Here is a 16,974-nt window from a genome sequence, read left to right on the forward strand (position 1 = left end):
AGATTGTGGAAATGAAGGACTTACAGCGACTTGAGCCATTTTGTACCGCTACACGTGTTTCTAGTCGGACTATGTTTACGAGCAAAAGAGTTCAGCGAGCCACCAAAGGACCGCCCTGCAGATTTACTATTGGTTCTGCAACGTAGGGAGTTTTTTTAAACTCTGAAATTGTATCCGCCCATCTAAACACAAAATCAGGGAGAAAGTCATTAGTCTTTAGTTAAGCAAAGTGTCTAAAGACTGACTTGTGAGTCTAAGGCTAGAGTAACAACCTGTCACTTGAGTCTTTGTACCAGGCTGTGAACATGTGTATTTCTGCTGTAAAGTTGGGCATTTTAAGATGGGGGTCCATGGGGATTAACTCACTTCTGGAGCCAGCCTTGAGTGGCTATTCAAGGAACTGCAGTTGTTTTGTTTTTTTTGGCACTTCCGGATTGGGTTCATTTTTCAGTTGTGGGGGTTGCTGCTTACAAATTAATGTATAGAACCTTTTGAGTTTTGAAACTTTTTGCAAAAACAAGCAAAATTTTGTCAGTTTCTCTGTGACACTGTGTTATAGTACATGCACATTCGACAGCTAGTGCTGCCCACCCTACAAAACTTCAATGCATTGCCACTCATCATGTATAAATTGACATTAATTAAGGTAAGATATGAATTTCAAATCAATGATTCAGCATCCCACTTGTATGTAAGCTCAATAGGATGTTAGAAAAATGTCACCGACCAACGATTCATCGTTCTTTGTCGGCAGGTAGCAGATGTCCCAGTTACCTCTGTAGCCTTGTGCTTCATTCATGTGTTGTCAGAATATTCTGAAAAATCAGTTCTTAAACATGTTTTAATGGCTCATCTGATCTGTTTGTACTTTATTATCATTGTGTTTATTAAATGCTCTGAGCAATAAATTACAACACATCTTCTTTGTAACATCCATGTTGTTTCAACCTATAGCTAATGACCAGTTTTTGCAATCAACAAATCCACCAGAAAGCCACACTTATTTTAGCTTTGTGTTTACTTCATGGCCCTGGTGAGATAAATAAGAATTTTAACACACCATAGTTAGAAGAATTTCCATGTGCAAAGCACGTGAATGCGCCATTGTCCTTGGCTGGTGAAGATCTCGACTTGAGTCGAATTTAATCACTTCTTGTTCACTCAGTGTAGCAGGTTGTGTGAGCAGTAGCCTAAGATAACAGTGAGTGGGACAAAACAGGGATCCATTAGCATTCAGGCATTCAACAGGCTGACATGCTAGACACTATAAAAGAGTTGTCCTAATAGATTTGCTTGGATAGGAGGAGATACATATACATATATATATGTATATATATATATATATATATTTAACATGGGTTTGCACAGAGAGAACAAACAGGGGCCAATCAAGAGTTAGCTCTGCTCGGTTTGTTTAGAGATTCAGTGATACTCTAGGCTATAATACAGCAAGCTGGGACAAAGTCTCAAAACAGGCAAAGAAAAAAAATTAAATTGCCAAGGAACATATTTTTTGCTGTAGCAATCTCTTGGACAGCAGGTGGTTTGTGAAATTGTTTTACTTGCTTAAATTGTGTTGTATCACGAAGCTGGATGGCCTGATGTTTACAGAGATAATCCCCTAAACAGGAAGTCAGAGGTTCAATCCCCACAGTAGCCTCAGGCATCTTCGACAAAGAAACCAAAAACATACTATGCATAGACGTGTCCTCGCACCACAGCTGCTGAAGCTCGTTCACTCTCAACTCACCTCCCTCCGTCTCTCCGTCTCTGTGCCATGATGTGCTTGGTGGCAGGGTGCGCCTGGAGGCCAGCACATTTGGTTAAAAATTCTTCCTTTTAAACTCCCTGCCTTCTGCTTAAAGCGCGAGAGCAGAGAGGAACGAAGAAAGAAAGAGAGGGAGAGAAAGAGAGAGAGAGACAGAGATTGCTGGAGGCAAAGCAGCTTCACAGAGAAGTGAGGGCCTGCAGTCTTCTCACTTCTCTTCTTGTCTTGTCTTCGTTTTTATCCTCTGCTTTCATTTTACTCTTTTTTTCTATTCTTTTTCTTTTTCTACTACTTTTATCCCCTTGTATATTGTCGATTCTAGCTTGCCACCACAGTTGCCTTTTTTTGTATTGCCTTGTATTTGTATCCCACTTTATTGAAAGCCAAAGTCTTAAGTCACTGTTTCAGAGCATCTATAACAATGTGTTTGTTTCATCTATCTTTTGGAAAGAAAAATGAAATGTGTTCCTTGGGTGTATCTGTACACCAAGATCAGTCGGATTAGAAGTTAAAACCGTTGTGACCTTAACAAAGTGAAACAATGATTAATTTAAGAGCACACAAAAATCTACAGCTAAGATGAAAATGTAGGAGCGTGCTTACACTATCTTTGCTCGGCTAATACCATGTCATGAGACCCACCAATGCTTTTTCTAATGTAATCTCTCCTCCTTGTTAGCTGTAATCTCAGCTCTGTAAAAAGTCTGCAGGATTCTCAAATGAGTCAACTAGAAATAATCAGCTGAAGAAGATAGAGTTTCAAACAAAACCCACAACAAATGTTTTTACTAATTAGCTAGCTAGCTGGCCAATCAACAGAACAAATGTTGGCATTATGTTTCTGCAAATGCAGATACATTACATTCATATGTTATGTAGCTGATATGCTGAAACTTTGCATTTCTTTATGTTTTAACAACCCTGCTGTAAGGGTGCTTTCATACCTGCCCTGTTTGGTTCGCTTTAATCAAACTCAAGTTTGTTTCCCTCCTAAGTGCGGTTTGTTTGGGCAGGTGTGAACACAGCAATCACACTCTTTTTAAAGAGGTGGTCTCAGTCCAGTTCCGACCTGGATCTGAACCAACTGCAGTCACATGACACATTGTTTGGGTTAAACATGAGCATGTTACAGTCCTGGAGGATTATTAATGTGCACCTCCTCCTGTACTGCCTTAATATGCACATTCAGCACATCCAGTGCATCAAAACATTGTTTTCTAGTTGGAGCCGCGCCTCGTTTTCAAACTGTATGGTTTGACTAAAATGAACAATGACAGCAATATAGTCCACGATGAGCAGCGCTAAAATCAACCTGCGTAGTTGTCCCTCCATTGTGACATTAGAAAGTGACACATTTATCTTGCAAGGGTACTCTTCTTCAATGTTTGGTTTCCCGCAAGTAAAATTCTGACCATCTGCGGCTTTCTTGTGCAGGTATTTTATCTGGTATGCTTGTGAGAACACAAACTATCTCTGCAATTATGCAACTTTGTACCAAAATTAGTCCCTGATTCAGACCAAAGCAAGACAACTCAAAGTCACATTTTGGCTTGAAATACCCAGTTTTGGTGGCCCAATCACTGCTGGAAACACAGTGATGTCTCATTAAATAAATAATCACTTTTTCAAGGCACTATCCAGGCAGGAAATGCAGCAAAGTCCTCACAAAAACCAACCGCTTTCCTGTGGCACAATCACCACAGGAAATACAGCAATGTTTTGCTGAAAAAGACAAAAAAGCTGGAAAATGCAGGTATGTCTCTGTAAAAGAAAAACGCTTTTGTGGCACTGTCACAGCTGGAAATGCAGCAATGTCTTGGTAAAAATTAAATACTTTTGGTGGCATTATCCTGGCTGAAAACGCAGCAGTGTTTAAGTGGAAAATAAGTACATTTAAAAAAAAACTAAAAAAAAACCCCGCAGCCATGGCTCATTAAATCACCACCAGTTTCGTTGTTTGCTAGTATTGAACAGTGGTCTGCAGCGTGGCTTGCTCACGTGTCATGCCATTCTTTATCTCTTTCAACTCCTGATGACAAAGTCAACTCAAATACTATGTCACTGTAGAAACACTGATGTCAAACGTTGATGCAATATACAAATGTAACCTATCCGTGGTTTGCAGAAACTGGTGACTGGGCTGACAGCTGATAAAATCTGCTGTCAGTTCAGCCAAGTAACATCAGTCGATGTGTTAAAATGATTAGCCTGTGTTTGTCTTATTGCACTCTGACATGGTGGACACAGTATTTAAAAAATTACTATGAACCTCAAGGAGCAAATATGCCGCTATTGTCATTGAACACTGCATATGCTGTGTGCTGAAATGCAAAGCTTGACAGGTGCAACAACAGTAACTGTAGCAGGTAGGGCTGAGGTAATGGTCAATAAAAATTTGATTACAAAATACAACCATGCTGCCGTTTATTATGTGCTGTCCAGAATGGAGTATATCCTGCGTGTGTCTCTTAACATAGTAGGGAATCTCAGCCAGCTGTGTGTACACCTCTAGTGAGTGATAAATCAAGCGTAGTACAGGTGTGTGTATGTGTGTACGTGTGTGTGACAGGAGGCATTTCCGCTTACTCTGGAGAAAAAAAAGATGTGAGTGTGTGCACATACAGTATGTGGTTGGTACGGGGGGCTTTCCACCTTGAAGACAATTTCCCTTGACAGGACATGTCAATGAAGGAGACGAGATGGGGTTAAAAAAAATACGATGGAAGTGGAGGAGGAGGGGAAACTTGGTGCAGTGCCAACTCTGAGGTCACCTTAATATTTGATCTGCTTCAGTGAATGGAGCCATCACAGTCCGGCCGTACTGAAGAGAGGCAGAGAGACAGGGATGGAAAGAATAAAGTAACAAAAAAAGCAGTAAAACAGAGACAAGGAGTTATCCCTTTCGTAATTAGAAACAAGATCAAGGACGAGCATGAGTGACATGCTTTTTCTTCCTCAAATAGCCATTTTTAGGTTCCCATGAGCAAGACAGTAAAAGTATTTATTATGATTCAAGTCTAATCTTGCCAGCTTTGGCCATCATTTCTATGAGTGAGGATAACAGTGTACTCAAGGAGCACATCTCTACAACAGTGTTGAATCAAGTCAAGAGTTTACCCGGACTGTGTGACTCACATTACCGCACTAGAAATGTTGGTAATAATCCCTCATTGAACAGAGACCTGCACACACAGGAATGGCAAATACAGCAGGTCAACAATGAACTAGAAGTAGAAATTTTTCTTCCAAATACATAATAAAATCTGACTGACTGCACGTGTTTCTTGTTTCTTTATTTCGTGATGTTGCTGAGGATAATGCGATCAATATTGCATGATGTCAGGCAAACTGTCAACTTGTTACACTAAGTTTCATCTTCAGTCCGACATTGCTTTCGTGGGGGAGGGGTTCAGTTTTTCCCTGACTAAGACACCAAAGTATCGGCCTGAATCTAACATCATTTTAAGTCCACACTGATGAGTAGCCATGCTAACACACTTGTTCTGCCGGGTTTAAAGAGTGAAGCCGCACAGAGTGAAAAATAGAGTACGATGATGGGTGATTTTGAGAAGACATTTTGATTTAGGACAGCCTCAATAGCAGCATTTTTGTTGTTATGTGTCACTCCTCATTTGTTCCGATGCACAGCTTGACAATGGTGTTAGTCAGGTGATTCAATGAGCGCTGCAGGGGGACTTTGAAATTTTTCCACAGAGATTGCACTATAGGGCGGCTACAGAATCCCTTCTTTACGCCGCTTTTGCATTTGTACTCATAACTGATGAACGTCGGCATCATGCTTCCATGTGTGACATTAGATAGCATGCCAGCATCACAACAGCATCAGCTGTATAGCGACTGATTTTGTCCTTTGCTTGCAAGGTAGGGAGCTGCCGTTATTCTTTTTTGAGTTAGCTGCTAACTGCTGTTAGCTTCTTTTTAAATCTCACCGGCAGTGGGTTGCACACATAGCACATCATCTAAATGTCACACTCGTCCCGTCCATGGTCCCATCCTGCCAACTGTTCCCTTTACACAGACGCCGATTCGGTGTTGTTACTACCTCCGCTGCCAGATTAAAGGCAAGACAGCTCTGCCCCGCCATTCCACAATTGTACCTTATGTAAAAAACAGTGAGGCAGAATATCGGCATGACATTACTACCTCAAATAGGCTGTGTAAAAGGGGCTTAAGTAACTGCTGTTTCATGTCACATGCAGTGGAGTGAGCGGATTAGAAGTTCCAGACCCAGGCAATCATTATTACTGATGGGAATAATGGCCGAATCTACAATAATAATACTAATGATAAATATAACTAATCATCATACAATATGCAATATCCAGTATCCAGTATGAAAAGGGGATCATCCTTTAACCCAAATTGTGACTAGATCCTGCAACTTACTGTGTAAATTGCCAATTACCTAATGTTGCAATTCCAATGCTTGTGAAAGGTCCTTCTTGAAAATATTCCATAACTTTTAATCAGCCATCAGTTGAAGGTGAACAAACAAGTATGCTAAACAAAAATATTTATTTTAGTAGTTGAAGATTAAGGGCTCATTTATGCTCAATGTAAGACACATAGGTGGAGATGGTCAGAGCCTGCTGTCTGTGCTCTGCATTCATTTGAAAACCTTACGGATGCGGATAAAACGCAGCAGTACCACCGGAGATTTTTGAGGCAGTGTAGTGTAGTTTAAGCGAGATATGGCCGTAGGAGACAGCGAAGAAATTTAAATAATGCTGGAACGGAACGAATCAGTGATACAGTAAAAAGAGTTCTCTGTCCACATGCTGGGGTGTATATATAATGGCCACACAGACCACCACCGTCTACAACAGTGCCTTCATTTAAAGGTACAATATTACGACCTCTGACGGCACCTTGTTTGTCGTGTGAAACCTTCTCTCTGCCCTCCAGTGCTATCTATTGGCTGTATCTGTGCCATCATAAAGGACGCATGGACGCATGAGGACAGTGACATTTACAACCTTTGAAACGGATGTATCTATTGTCATACGTATAAAAGAGCCTTAACTGAACTGACAAACATTTCTCAATAGCAGAGCAGGGAAAGTGTCTCCCAACACAGTAAATGTCAAGTTGTAGTGGTTCACAACACTCTTTGCAAATGGATTCAGTGACATTAATGAAAAACATTAGCTCTATTTTGTCTTATTAATTTGTGTTTTCACAAAGAATCAGACAAAGAGATACAGGCAGACAAGGGAAGAATATGATATCATTAACAAGGAAAGCAGACTCATGCAAGGGAACGGTATCGGCAGGGAAGCCGGCAAAAGTTCAGGAATGTGGCATTGGTCGCCTCAGAAACCAGATCGAGCTCCGTGACCACGGCAGCACCATGACAACCCCGAGGCCAATCAGCAAATCAGCCATGCAGAGGGCAAACAGACAGACAGCTGATGGACAGACTGATAGGGGAGGGAAAGAGGACAGAGACAGACGGAGAGTTAGAGAGATGGAGTGATAGAGCAATGGAGAGGGGCGTGATGGAAGGAGACAGACACACTCCACAATGGGGGAGAGATCGAAAAGGAAGACAAGACAGGAAAAAAGCATAATGAAGAAGTAGTAGTCAAGGTTTAGTGTAATATAATGCAGCATATTCTGTTCAAAGGATCCAATCGCTGCTGTGTGCTGACTGCATTGCTGCTGACCATTGTATAAATGTACTTGAAGGTGGTAGATTGACTTCCAACCTTCAACATACCTGGGAGCAATTCATTACTAATCATTTAAATGTCTTTCATGCATATCATCCATTGTTTGGTAGTTCATACTATTTGTAATGTAATTCTATCTTCAGCATGTGTCCAATGGTGACATTTGACAATGACAATAATTTTCCCCATGATGTGTGTGTGTGTGTGTGTCCAGGCGCTGTACGAGCCTCCAGTATCTTCCCCATCCTGAGTGTGATCCTGCTCTTCATGGGGGGGCTGTGCATCGCCGCCAGCGAGTTCTACAAGTCACGCCACAACATCATCCTCAGCGCTGGCATCCTTTTCGTCTCCGCAGGTACGAAGGGAAGGAGAGGAAGGAGGCAAGGAGGGGTGAGGGAAGGAGGGAGTGGGATGGGGTGGCAGAATGAGGCGAAGGTGTCAAGGTGAAAGTGTTTGCGGGGAGCAAAAGTAACGGAGGAAGGTTCAGGAAGGAGGACAAAGAAACTGAAGAGAGTAAAATAGAAAAAAGGAAGGTAGAGGAAAGAAAGGATGAAAGAAAAGGATGAAAGAAAGGGGGGTGGGTAGGCGTATGGCTTATTGGGTGTGCTTTAGGAGAAACGATGGAAGGCGTCTTCAGAAAATCAATTTGCTTTTGGATTTAACATATTTTTCTTTGGGTACTATATGAACGATGAAAACAGATACAGAATTGGACAGGCGACAATACAAAGATGTTATCCTTAAACCTGCAATCATTGATTTTTGGGCCATTTGAGGGCAGCGCAACAAGCTGTAACACTGACCTATTGGCTATCACCGTATAAAGCTGATAGGGCTAACATGTCAGCAAAGCTTACAGTATCTACATATCATGCGGTCAAAGAGCCACTATCTAATTGGGGTCATGTTTCTAGCCACTTGATAAATGTAAATGCAATGTTCACACTTCTTTCAGCTGTTTTGTCTCCACCAGCTCCCGAGAGAAATATCTTTGCTTCACTATTTTCACAAGCTGGTTGCTAAAATTTTCACTGACAACAACTGTATACTGTGGCCAAAACCAACACTTTGAGAGTGGTGTGTGAAACAGCCCCGATATGGCTATTACGTAACCCACCAGGCTCTGTTTAGATAAGCAGTAATTTTAGGGTGCTTTCTAGTGATGTCATGAGAACCTGTACTCGCAATACCTTTCGATACCATGATGAAAAAAACCCGGCGATACTAATTCTTTGAAAAACCGGAAGAACCGATACCAGCGTAAGAATCAGTGCTATGACTCTTCTGGAACTGATGGGGGCAGTATACGCCATATAGCGTTACAGTCCATGCTTACATTCAGAGCAAGTGGGTGACGAGGAAGAGGAGAGAGCGGCTGCCTGCTAAAGCTTACATTCAGAACCAGTCACGGCCGCACTTTAGGACCAAAAATAGATCTGCTAGCAATATATGCAGTTTTAAACAACACTTTGCCTGTTTATTAATTGCTTTTAACTCATTCTGAATTGCTTCTGAACCATCCGTGCTCCGTGTGGAGCTTTGTCCAGCTTTGTTCAGTTCATCAAAAAACATCCCAATTAAAATCAGTAGCATAATAAGCAGATATGTTCCATGTTATTTTGTTTAATTTCAATAACACAGAGAACAGCTTGAACAAGCTGCGTGTGAGCTAACGCTCAGGGATTTCACTCTCAGCAGTACGTGACTGCGCATGCGTGTCTATTTCTTGTACATGGGATCTTAAGATTTTTTTTTTTTTTTTTTTTTGTTACCGTGGTATTGACTTGGTATCGAATATCGTGCAGTTTTACTGGTATCGGCACCGACTACTGAATTTTTGGTATCGTGACATCCCTAGTGCTTTCACACCTGTCCTATTTGGTTCAGTTCAATCGAACTCAAGTTCATTTTGCCCCCTAAGTGCAGCTCGAAACAAGACCTTTTTGAAGAGGTAGTCTTGGGCCGGTTACAAATGAGCTCTGGTGTGGTTCGTTGTCCCTCCATTGTGACATTAGAAAGTGTTGCATTAATCTTGCAAGTGTACTCTCAATGTTTTCTTTACTTCCTGGATTTTTCCCGCATGGAAACTCATGGAAAGAGCAGCTTTCCCGTGCAAGGCATTTTATCTGGTCCGCTTGTAAATGCTGCCGTGAGAACACGAACCAACTCCAGGCAATTGTGCAACTTTGTAACAAAATAAGTCCCTGATTCAGACCAAAGCAATGAACTCTAGGTCTGAAAGCAGCCTTAGTGTCTATGGAGTCAGCAAATTTCACATTTAGCAGCCAGTTTCAGGTATTCTTGTTCCCATTCGTCACTTTGATACAAAAACTTGGAGAAATAAGGTCCAGGTTGAAACATAACAAAGTTACTCTTTAAAGACAAACAAAACAGGCATTTTTTCCAATTGACTTACTGGAGACTCAATGCTTCACCACTCCTTCATGGAAAAAATAATCTTGACATTGTCATTTATCAGTATATAAAAGAAAATTAAAGACCCAGTGAGGAGGAGGAGGTAGAGCTGCAGAAAACACTGGCGACAGCACAGAATCGAGACATTTAAGAGACACAAATGTCTGTTGTGGAGCAACTGAAAATGAAAATGTCCTGTTTTGGAGACAACAGAAGCCACGCTGGCGCTTGTTGACCACCAGGTGATGTGTTGCGTAGCTTTTGACGTGTGCGTAGCATGCTACAGTCGCCTCAGGACGAAGCTAGGGAGACAAAGATAGCGCAGGTTGCCATTCTTGCCGGAGCGTTTTTGTGTTTTTGTGCGTGCATGCATGTGTGTGTTTGTACTCTGGTTCTAGGCCATGGCCTACTGCGCTGCGCTAGATAACTAGTTCCCCTCCAAGTCAGAAGTGAGAGATGCAGTTCTCTCTGTTTCTCTCTCTTTCTCGCTGTCTGTGTCTGTCTCTCTCGCTCTGTTGCTAGGCTCAGAGGAGGCCACTGGGATTACACTCTAAAAATAAGGTGTCCCTGATACTCTTCTGCTCTGATCCATCTCAATCAGGCCCTCACAGTTCTCACACTTCAGTCTGCTTTTCTGTCTTTTTATACAGCACCTTTTTCACTGTTTGTCTGCATATTTGTCCCTTTGTCTGTCTGTCTGTCTGTCTGTCTGTCCATGTGTTTATTTCTGGCTACGCACAGCCAGAGTGATGGTGTATGACAAGACTGACAGACGATCAAAATAGGGGGAGGAATGATGAAACAGAGATAGAGAGAAAAGGTGACACAGATGAGACAGACTGGCGGCGAATTTGAACTCTGTTGGAGATAGGAAAGGCAAGGAAGGGTGACCTGCAGAGAAACTACAACTGATTCTTTTCACGTTCCTTGTGTTGACACACTTATCTAGTAAGTTACAAATTTATTTGAAGGAGATTTCAGTTCTCTTTTACCGTCATTAATCAGCTGTCTTCATCTTTTCTGTCTGACAGCTATTCGGCTACTTGACTTGGTGGATGACAATAAAAACTGATAAAAACTAAGTCAGTTAAACTTTTGTATTCTTTCATGTCACAAGTAAGTTCAAGAATATCACCTGTGTTCAATAGAAATAAATTTGAGGAATTTTCTGTAAAGAAAAAGGCAAAAATGACTCCAGCAGTCAAAGCTGAGGAGCGAGTTTCTTTATCTTTGGCTTCTGTATTTTTTATTTTAAGCTAACAAAGATAATAACTGTGATGACTTTAGTTGTTTACTGTGTGGGACTACTTGAGTAACAGTTTGGCTGTATTTTAGTTTTGATTTAATCTCTCTCCCTCTTTCCCCGTCCCAGGCCTGAGCAACATCATAGGAATCATTGTGTACATATCAGCCAACGCTGGGGACCCTTCCAAGAGTGACTCCAAGAAGAACAGCTACTCCTACGGCTGGTCTTTCTACTTCGGCGCCCTCTCCTTCATCATGGCTGAAATGGTGGGTGTGCTGGCCGTGCACATGTTCATCGACCGCCATCGGGAGTTGCGCGTGGGGGCACGAGCCGCCGACTACCTCCAAGGTGCGGCCATCACGCGCATCCCCAGCTACCGCTACCGTTATCGACGCCGCTCACGCTCTTCGTCCCGCTCCACAGATCCCTCGCACTCTCGCGAGGCATCACCAGTTGGCCTGAAGGCCTTCGGGACGCTGCCCTCCACCGAGCTGTCCATGTACACGCTGCCCAAGGGCCAAACGGGTACCCCGACAGCCACCTATAACTCCACGGAGAGGGACCACAACTTCCTGCAGGTCCACAACTGCATCCAGAAGGACCTGAAAGACTCAGGCGGCCACAGCAACACCGCCAACCGACGCACCACACCTGTATGAAACTGATAGAGGGACCTCAGACACTAAAAAATCAGAGGGAATTTGGGGGGAGGCGGCAAAAGACAAACGATGGTGTAAGGAGACGGAAAGAGGAAGGGCTTAAATGGATAGATGGAGTGAGGGGTAAGCAACAGAGGGGAAGTTCTGAGCGCTCCACAGCACCTCAGATGATCACTGAGTTTCTGTTTAAAAAAAGGAAACAGCGAAAAAAATGCATAAAAAAAGAAACATGCATGATTTTCCCATCTACCATTGTTTAACGAGTTTTGAACATGTTTGTAAAGATTTGAGGGGGAGGATGGGGAAAGAGGAGTCGGGAGGGGGGGTGGCCGGTGGTTGTCTGTCTCGGGGCTGTGGAACCGTGGAGTGGTGGGCTGGGCCAGACTGCCCATTAAAAAGGTGAACTTTATATTTTTTACTCTTCCTCAGTCTGATGAAAAGGGGACGTAGTTGACCCCTCGGCCCCGCCTATGATCCCGCCCTCGCACTACCATCCCACAAGCCCCCCAACACACACACCCTAACCTCCCGTGAACCCCACTCCTTTCTTTAGTTGCTGTATCTTCTTGATTTCATTCTTTATTCGCATTAATACTGTGAACCATTGCGGTGTGGGATTTTAGCAGGGAGCAATTCAGGCCGCAAAAAAACACGAAAAAAAAAAAAGAAAAAAAACACATAAGTTAATATATGTATTGATTATATATAAATATATGAATATATATGTTAATAAATCATGACTAGACTTCCCTGGTGCAAAAATATCAACAAGAAAAAAAAGAAAACAAGTAACTTACAAGTGAAACTAAATCAAGTCGTCATGGAAACTAAACCAAGACTGAGGATTCTTCGTGACTGGCTCATTTGACGGGCAAAGGCTTCAGCCTACTTGATAAACTGATATTGGTTAGTATTAGATACATTATCACATTCTTTTACAACGACAAAAAAAAAAATCTTTTGGCCTTCCGCCGAAACCCTGGCAGCCATCCTTGTTCAGGGTCAACGACAGGTGAAAAGTTGACCTCACGTTTTTTTGCTCCATAAAGGGGCGGAGTGAAGAGAGAACTCTGGGTAATGGAGGATCTCTCGGCAAACTTGACTGTGGACAATGAGACGTCACTACTGCCAAAGACACAAAGTAGTGCGTGAGAGAACATGGCTACCAGCGAGGTGAAGCTAAGTGACTCCAAAAAATTAAGAATTTACATGCATGCTAATCAAAATCATCCAATCTGCTTTTAAGGAACCTATGTTTTGAACAATTGAACAATGATACCATGTAAGGGCAGTGGGGGTGACAAAGTAGAAATTAATGTTACAGTACTGTGTCTATTTCAGTTTTTCTTTTCTTAATTTTTTTGAGTGGGTCATTTGGGGTGGGGCTTCATTACGCTTGAAACAAAAAGAGCAAACTTTGGAGAACGTATCAAGGCTTTTTTTAAACAGAAGAAAATCTTATCTTGCCTTTTCATTTAATTTTTACTTTCTCGGTTCTTTTGAACTCTCACACAGCCTTAGTCTCTTTCTTTGTCTCATTTTTTCTTGTTCTTTGGTTTTGCGTTGTGTTGTTGTAAATGAGAATTTAAAAAAAGCGTAATGTCTTTCAAGGTGCCAAAACTGAATGATTCTGAACTTGGATGCATCAAGTCCTGATGAAGAATAAAAATTGAACCCCCCCGTAGGGAACAGAATGAGTGTTTGTTGTATCATGTTTGGTCTAAAAATGTCAAAGAGTCTAGTTAGAGCAGAGAGGGATCAGTCTACGTTAAGACATAGTAAACAAGATGGAGAAAGACAGATAGCATTTCTAAAAATGAGAAGGCGAGAAAGAGACCGCAACCAGGAGATAGGCTGGGTACTGTCATTCATTTAACCCTTTGACAAACTAAAGAAACTATCTTGAAAAGGTGTCATGGTAAAGAATCACTGATTGAAGTGCAACACAAAGAAAACAAAGTTTGCCCCTTTCCTTTATGTGGGACCCAAATGAATTGCCTCTCAATGCATCGTGGGAAAACAGATGACACAAGAATGACCAACAACATGAAGACGGGTTGAAAGTCGACAAATGTGACCACCAGGAGGCTTCATCGTAGTTTGCCGATTAACTGTCTAAGAAATGCAGTGGTTTCCATGAAGTTCTGTTTTTTCCAGGTGTGGATCCGTCCGTCCGTAGGTTTCTTATTTCCACAATGCTCATTATAAAGCAAAATACCTGCTAGATTGCGAGCCTTGACAAGTCCACAGTAGCCTTGTCTCACTCCCAGGGTGTCAGAAAACACAGTTTGGTCAGTGGCTCTCTGAGTCAGATATAGACGTCACACACAATATACCCTTTAGCATCTGTATAGCTCTGTTTCCACCGAGCAGTTTGGTACGTTTTTTTTTGGTTTCCACTGTGAAAAGTTGTGGATGGTACCACTGGAACCGTTCCATACTGTTCCCATTTTTGGTCCCCCCTCTGTTGGGGTACCTAGCACACAGATCTGGTACTAAAAGGTGGAGCTGTGAACACTGCAGTCTGATTGGTCAGTAGAGGACGGTCACTCTGCTCAGGGCTGAGTTGTGCCTGGTTTTGAGGCTCATGTAACCACTGTTCACTGTGGAGAGTTTTATTAGTAAACTATTAGTAACTATGAAATGAGAGGATGTTTTGCTGCCTCTCACAGCAGCTGTAGAGTGAGAACAACTTTAACGGTGGAATGTTAACTTGTAATGTTACACACCTTAAATTTCACTGTGACAACTCTGACCATCACTTTAGTATTTATATGACATACACTTTTAGTAATGAGTGGATCTTCAAGCGTTTACATGTATTAATTTCAACCGGATCATGTGAACTGCATATATTCTAATCCTCACTCCAGGAAAAGAAACAAAAGCGTCGTGGAGTGTTGTTCTTGTGGGCTCCGGAAACACTAAACCCCTGAGCTTGCCTTAGAAGGACTAAATGCACAAACCCGCTATGTTTAAACATCCCATGGAGAGAGACTCTCACTGCAGCCTGTTCTAAAATGTCGGCATGCAACCCCGTTCTGTGGATGATAAACGAGGCGCACACACTCTTCGGCGGTAGAAACAAATCTTGGGTCTAGGTACCACGTCTGAAGGGTTACTTTTGGTTCCAAAGGTACCACACCGAAAGTGTTTGGCGGAAACAGGGTTTATGTGCCACACATCTGAAACACATGGATAATTTTGTGAAAAATTAAGTTGAGGCAATTAAACTATTGGATTAGGTTTGGACAAAAGATCGTGTTTTGGGTTAAAAGAAATGCGTTTGTTATGTAACGTGACGTAAATACATCATGTGACTGACGTCAATGCATGACAGCCATACATAAAGTGTGCAATTTATTACGCTAAAACAGCACTGATATTTGGTTTTACATGGGACACGAACTGCTATCATCTGTATTGAATGCCTTTGTTTGACTCGTCCACATCGCCTTCCACCCATTAGTTGCTCTCAGGGTCAAGTTTTGCAGTGGAAGGGTTTACATTGGGGTTAGTTGAGAGTTTTTTAAAACCTGCAAAACAAAGACAAACAATAAATCATGTACCAACTTATAATGAGAAACATAAATCAACATTTCATGTCCTTAAAGAAGTAGGAAGAAGCAGCATCCTTGTCTAGCCCTACCCCCTATTCCAAACTATATTAATCCATCACTAATCAAACTATTACATAAATACACTTTCCTCACCATCGATCAACCACACATTTATACCACTGCACTTCTTAATACCTCATAAACAATATACAATACAAGCTGAGAAAGCCAACAACAGCATCACCCTGTGTGTGCTTTACATTCCCTCTAATAATTTCTGTACCTTGTGAAAATACCGTCTTTGTAGCTCTTTTTAAACTGTCCGATAACTTTGCTTTGTTCACCCCACAAATTGATATCAACACACTTTTCATCCATCTCTGTCCAAGAACATTTTTTGTATGTTGCCAGACAGTAAGTTATTTTTTGCTTTTTACATGACTTCAGCCGTTTAAAAATCCACCAAATCCCTACATTTCAGTTCATGTGACCTCGAAAACAGGTCATAGTGTGATTCCGATATCCAAAATATCCAACATTTGACACCCTGGGGATAAGAACATGCTGTCTATAGCATACAGCGTCATCATACACTACATGCACATCATACTGACTGGACTCTAGTATCTGTGGCTATCAACCTGGCTCAACTTCACCATCTCACCCTGCACAACATTTTCTCACAGAGAATATTAAAATTGCTTGATCTTGTCGGGTTAACAGTGGTAGAAAATGCAGTACATTGCAGCACAGTCAAAACTTCCTCAGGGTGCAAACAGTGTGTGCCGCAACATGTTGGCGAGGTTTATTAATACTGTTACACACTGTGTGTAACCCGTGGGTGAAGTATACTGTACAATGAACATTTTGTCCTTTTTTTTAATCAAATTACTCTTTCATCCACTTATTTACTGTGCCATATCCTTGTTCACTCCATCACTCTACATTTTTGTTCCTCATTCGCCCCACTGTTCACTCAATCTGATCTCTCTACCTCCATCTGTCATTCACTCACTCATTCACTCCCTGTCTATCTCCCTGTTAGCTCTCCATTAGGTGGCTGATCTGCCGCTCCATCAGCGGTAGAATAAATGTCAAATTCAACATCAGCCTCGATGTCTTGCTGCATGATACCCTGTCTCTGCGTTCTCTCCCTCTCTTCCTCTTCCCTCCTTCTGTCTCCCTCTCCCTCTCCTCCCCTGGTGCGATGATCAAAGTGGCTGGCATGTCTCTCTGCAGTACTGCTGTGATCACTGAAGAGAGGCGAGCGAGGGAGGGAAGAGGAGGGAGGGAGGAAAGAGAAAAGGGAGTGGGGCAGCTTGATTCGAGCAGCACCACAGTGCCCCCCTCTGGTGTGGAGGTACAGAATGATTTTCTCATTTTAGTGTTCGAACTCAGTGACCTCGCCGAAGTGCATGGAATATAAATCTTGTACAGCAGTGTCTTTAAGCAGCATGTATATAGGGAAAGTTAGCTTTGTAATTTGCAGACTGACTTTCCCGTTAACACCAAATGATACACATATGTGATCTATGTGTCATGATCCTGGGTTTTTACTTAATTCTGTTATCCTATGGGCTTTATTCTGTTTATGTTCCTATTCCGTTATTCATTCATGTTTAATCTGCTTCCT

The 16,974-nt window shown here is 42.1% G+C and overlaps 1 protein-coding gene across 1 annotated transcript in view; it reads left to right on the forward strand.

Moving 5' to 3' along the window:
- The window catches only part of LOC126390369 (voltage-dependent calcium channel gamma-2 subunit-like), an 88,435-nt gene extending 74,970 nt beyond the window's left edge, over positions 1 to 13,465 (forward strand). The window contains exons 3-4 of the mRNA XM_050044644.1: positions 7,676 to 7,816; positions 11,249 to 13,465. Coding sequence (XP_049900601.1) covers positions 7,676 to 7,816; positions 11,249 to 11,781 — 674 coding nt within the window. The 3' untranslated portion in view covers positions 11,782 to 13,465. The remainder of the gene's footprint in view (positions 1 to 7,675; positions 7,817 to 11,248) is intronic.
- The last annotated feature ends 3,509 nt before the right edge of the window (positions 13,466 to 16,974 follow it).

Source organism: Epinephelus moara, chromosome 5 (assembly GCF_006386435.1).
Source record: "Epinephelus moara isolate mb chromosome 5, YSFRI_EMoa_1.0, whole genome shotgun sequence".
NCBI lineage: Eukaryota > Metazoa > Chordata > Actinopteri > Perciformes > Serranidae > Epinephelus > Epinephelus moara.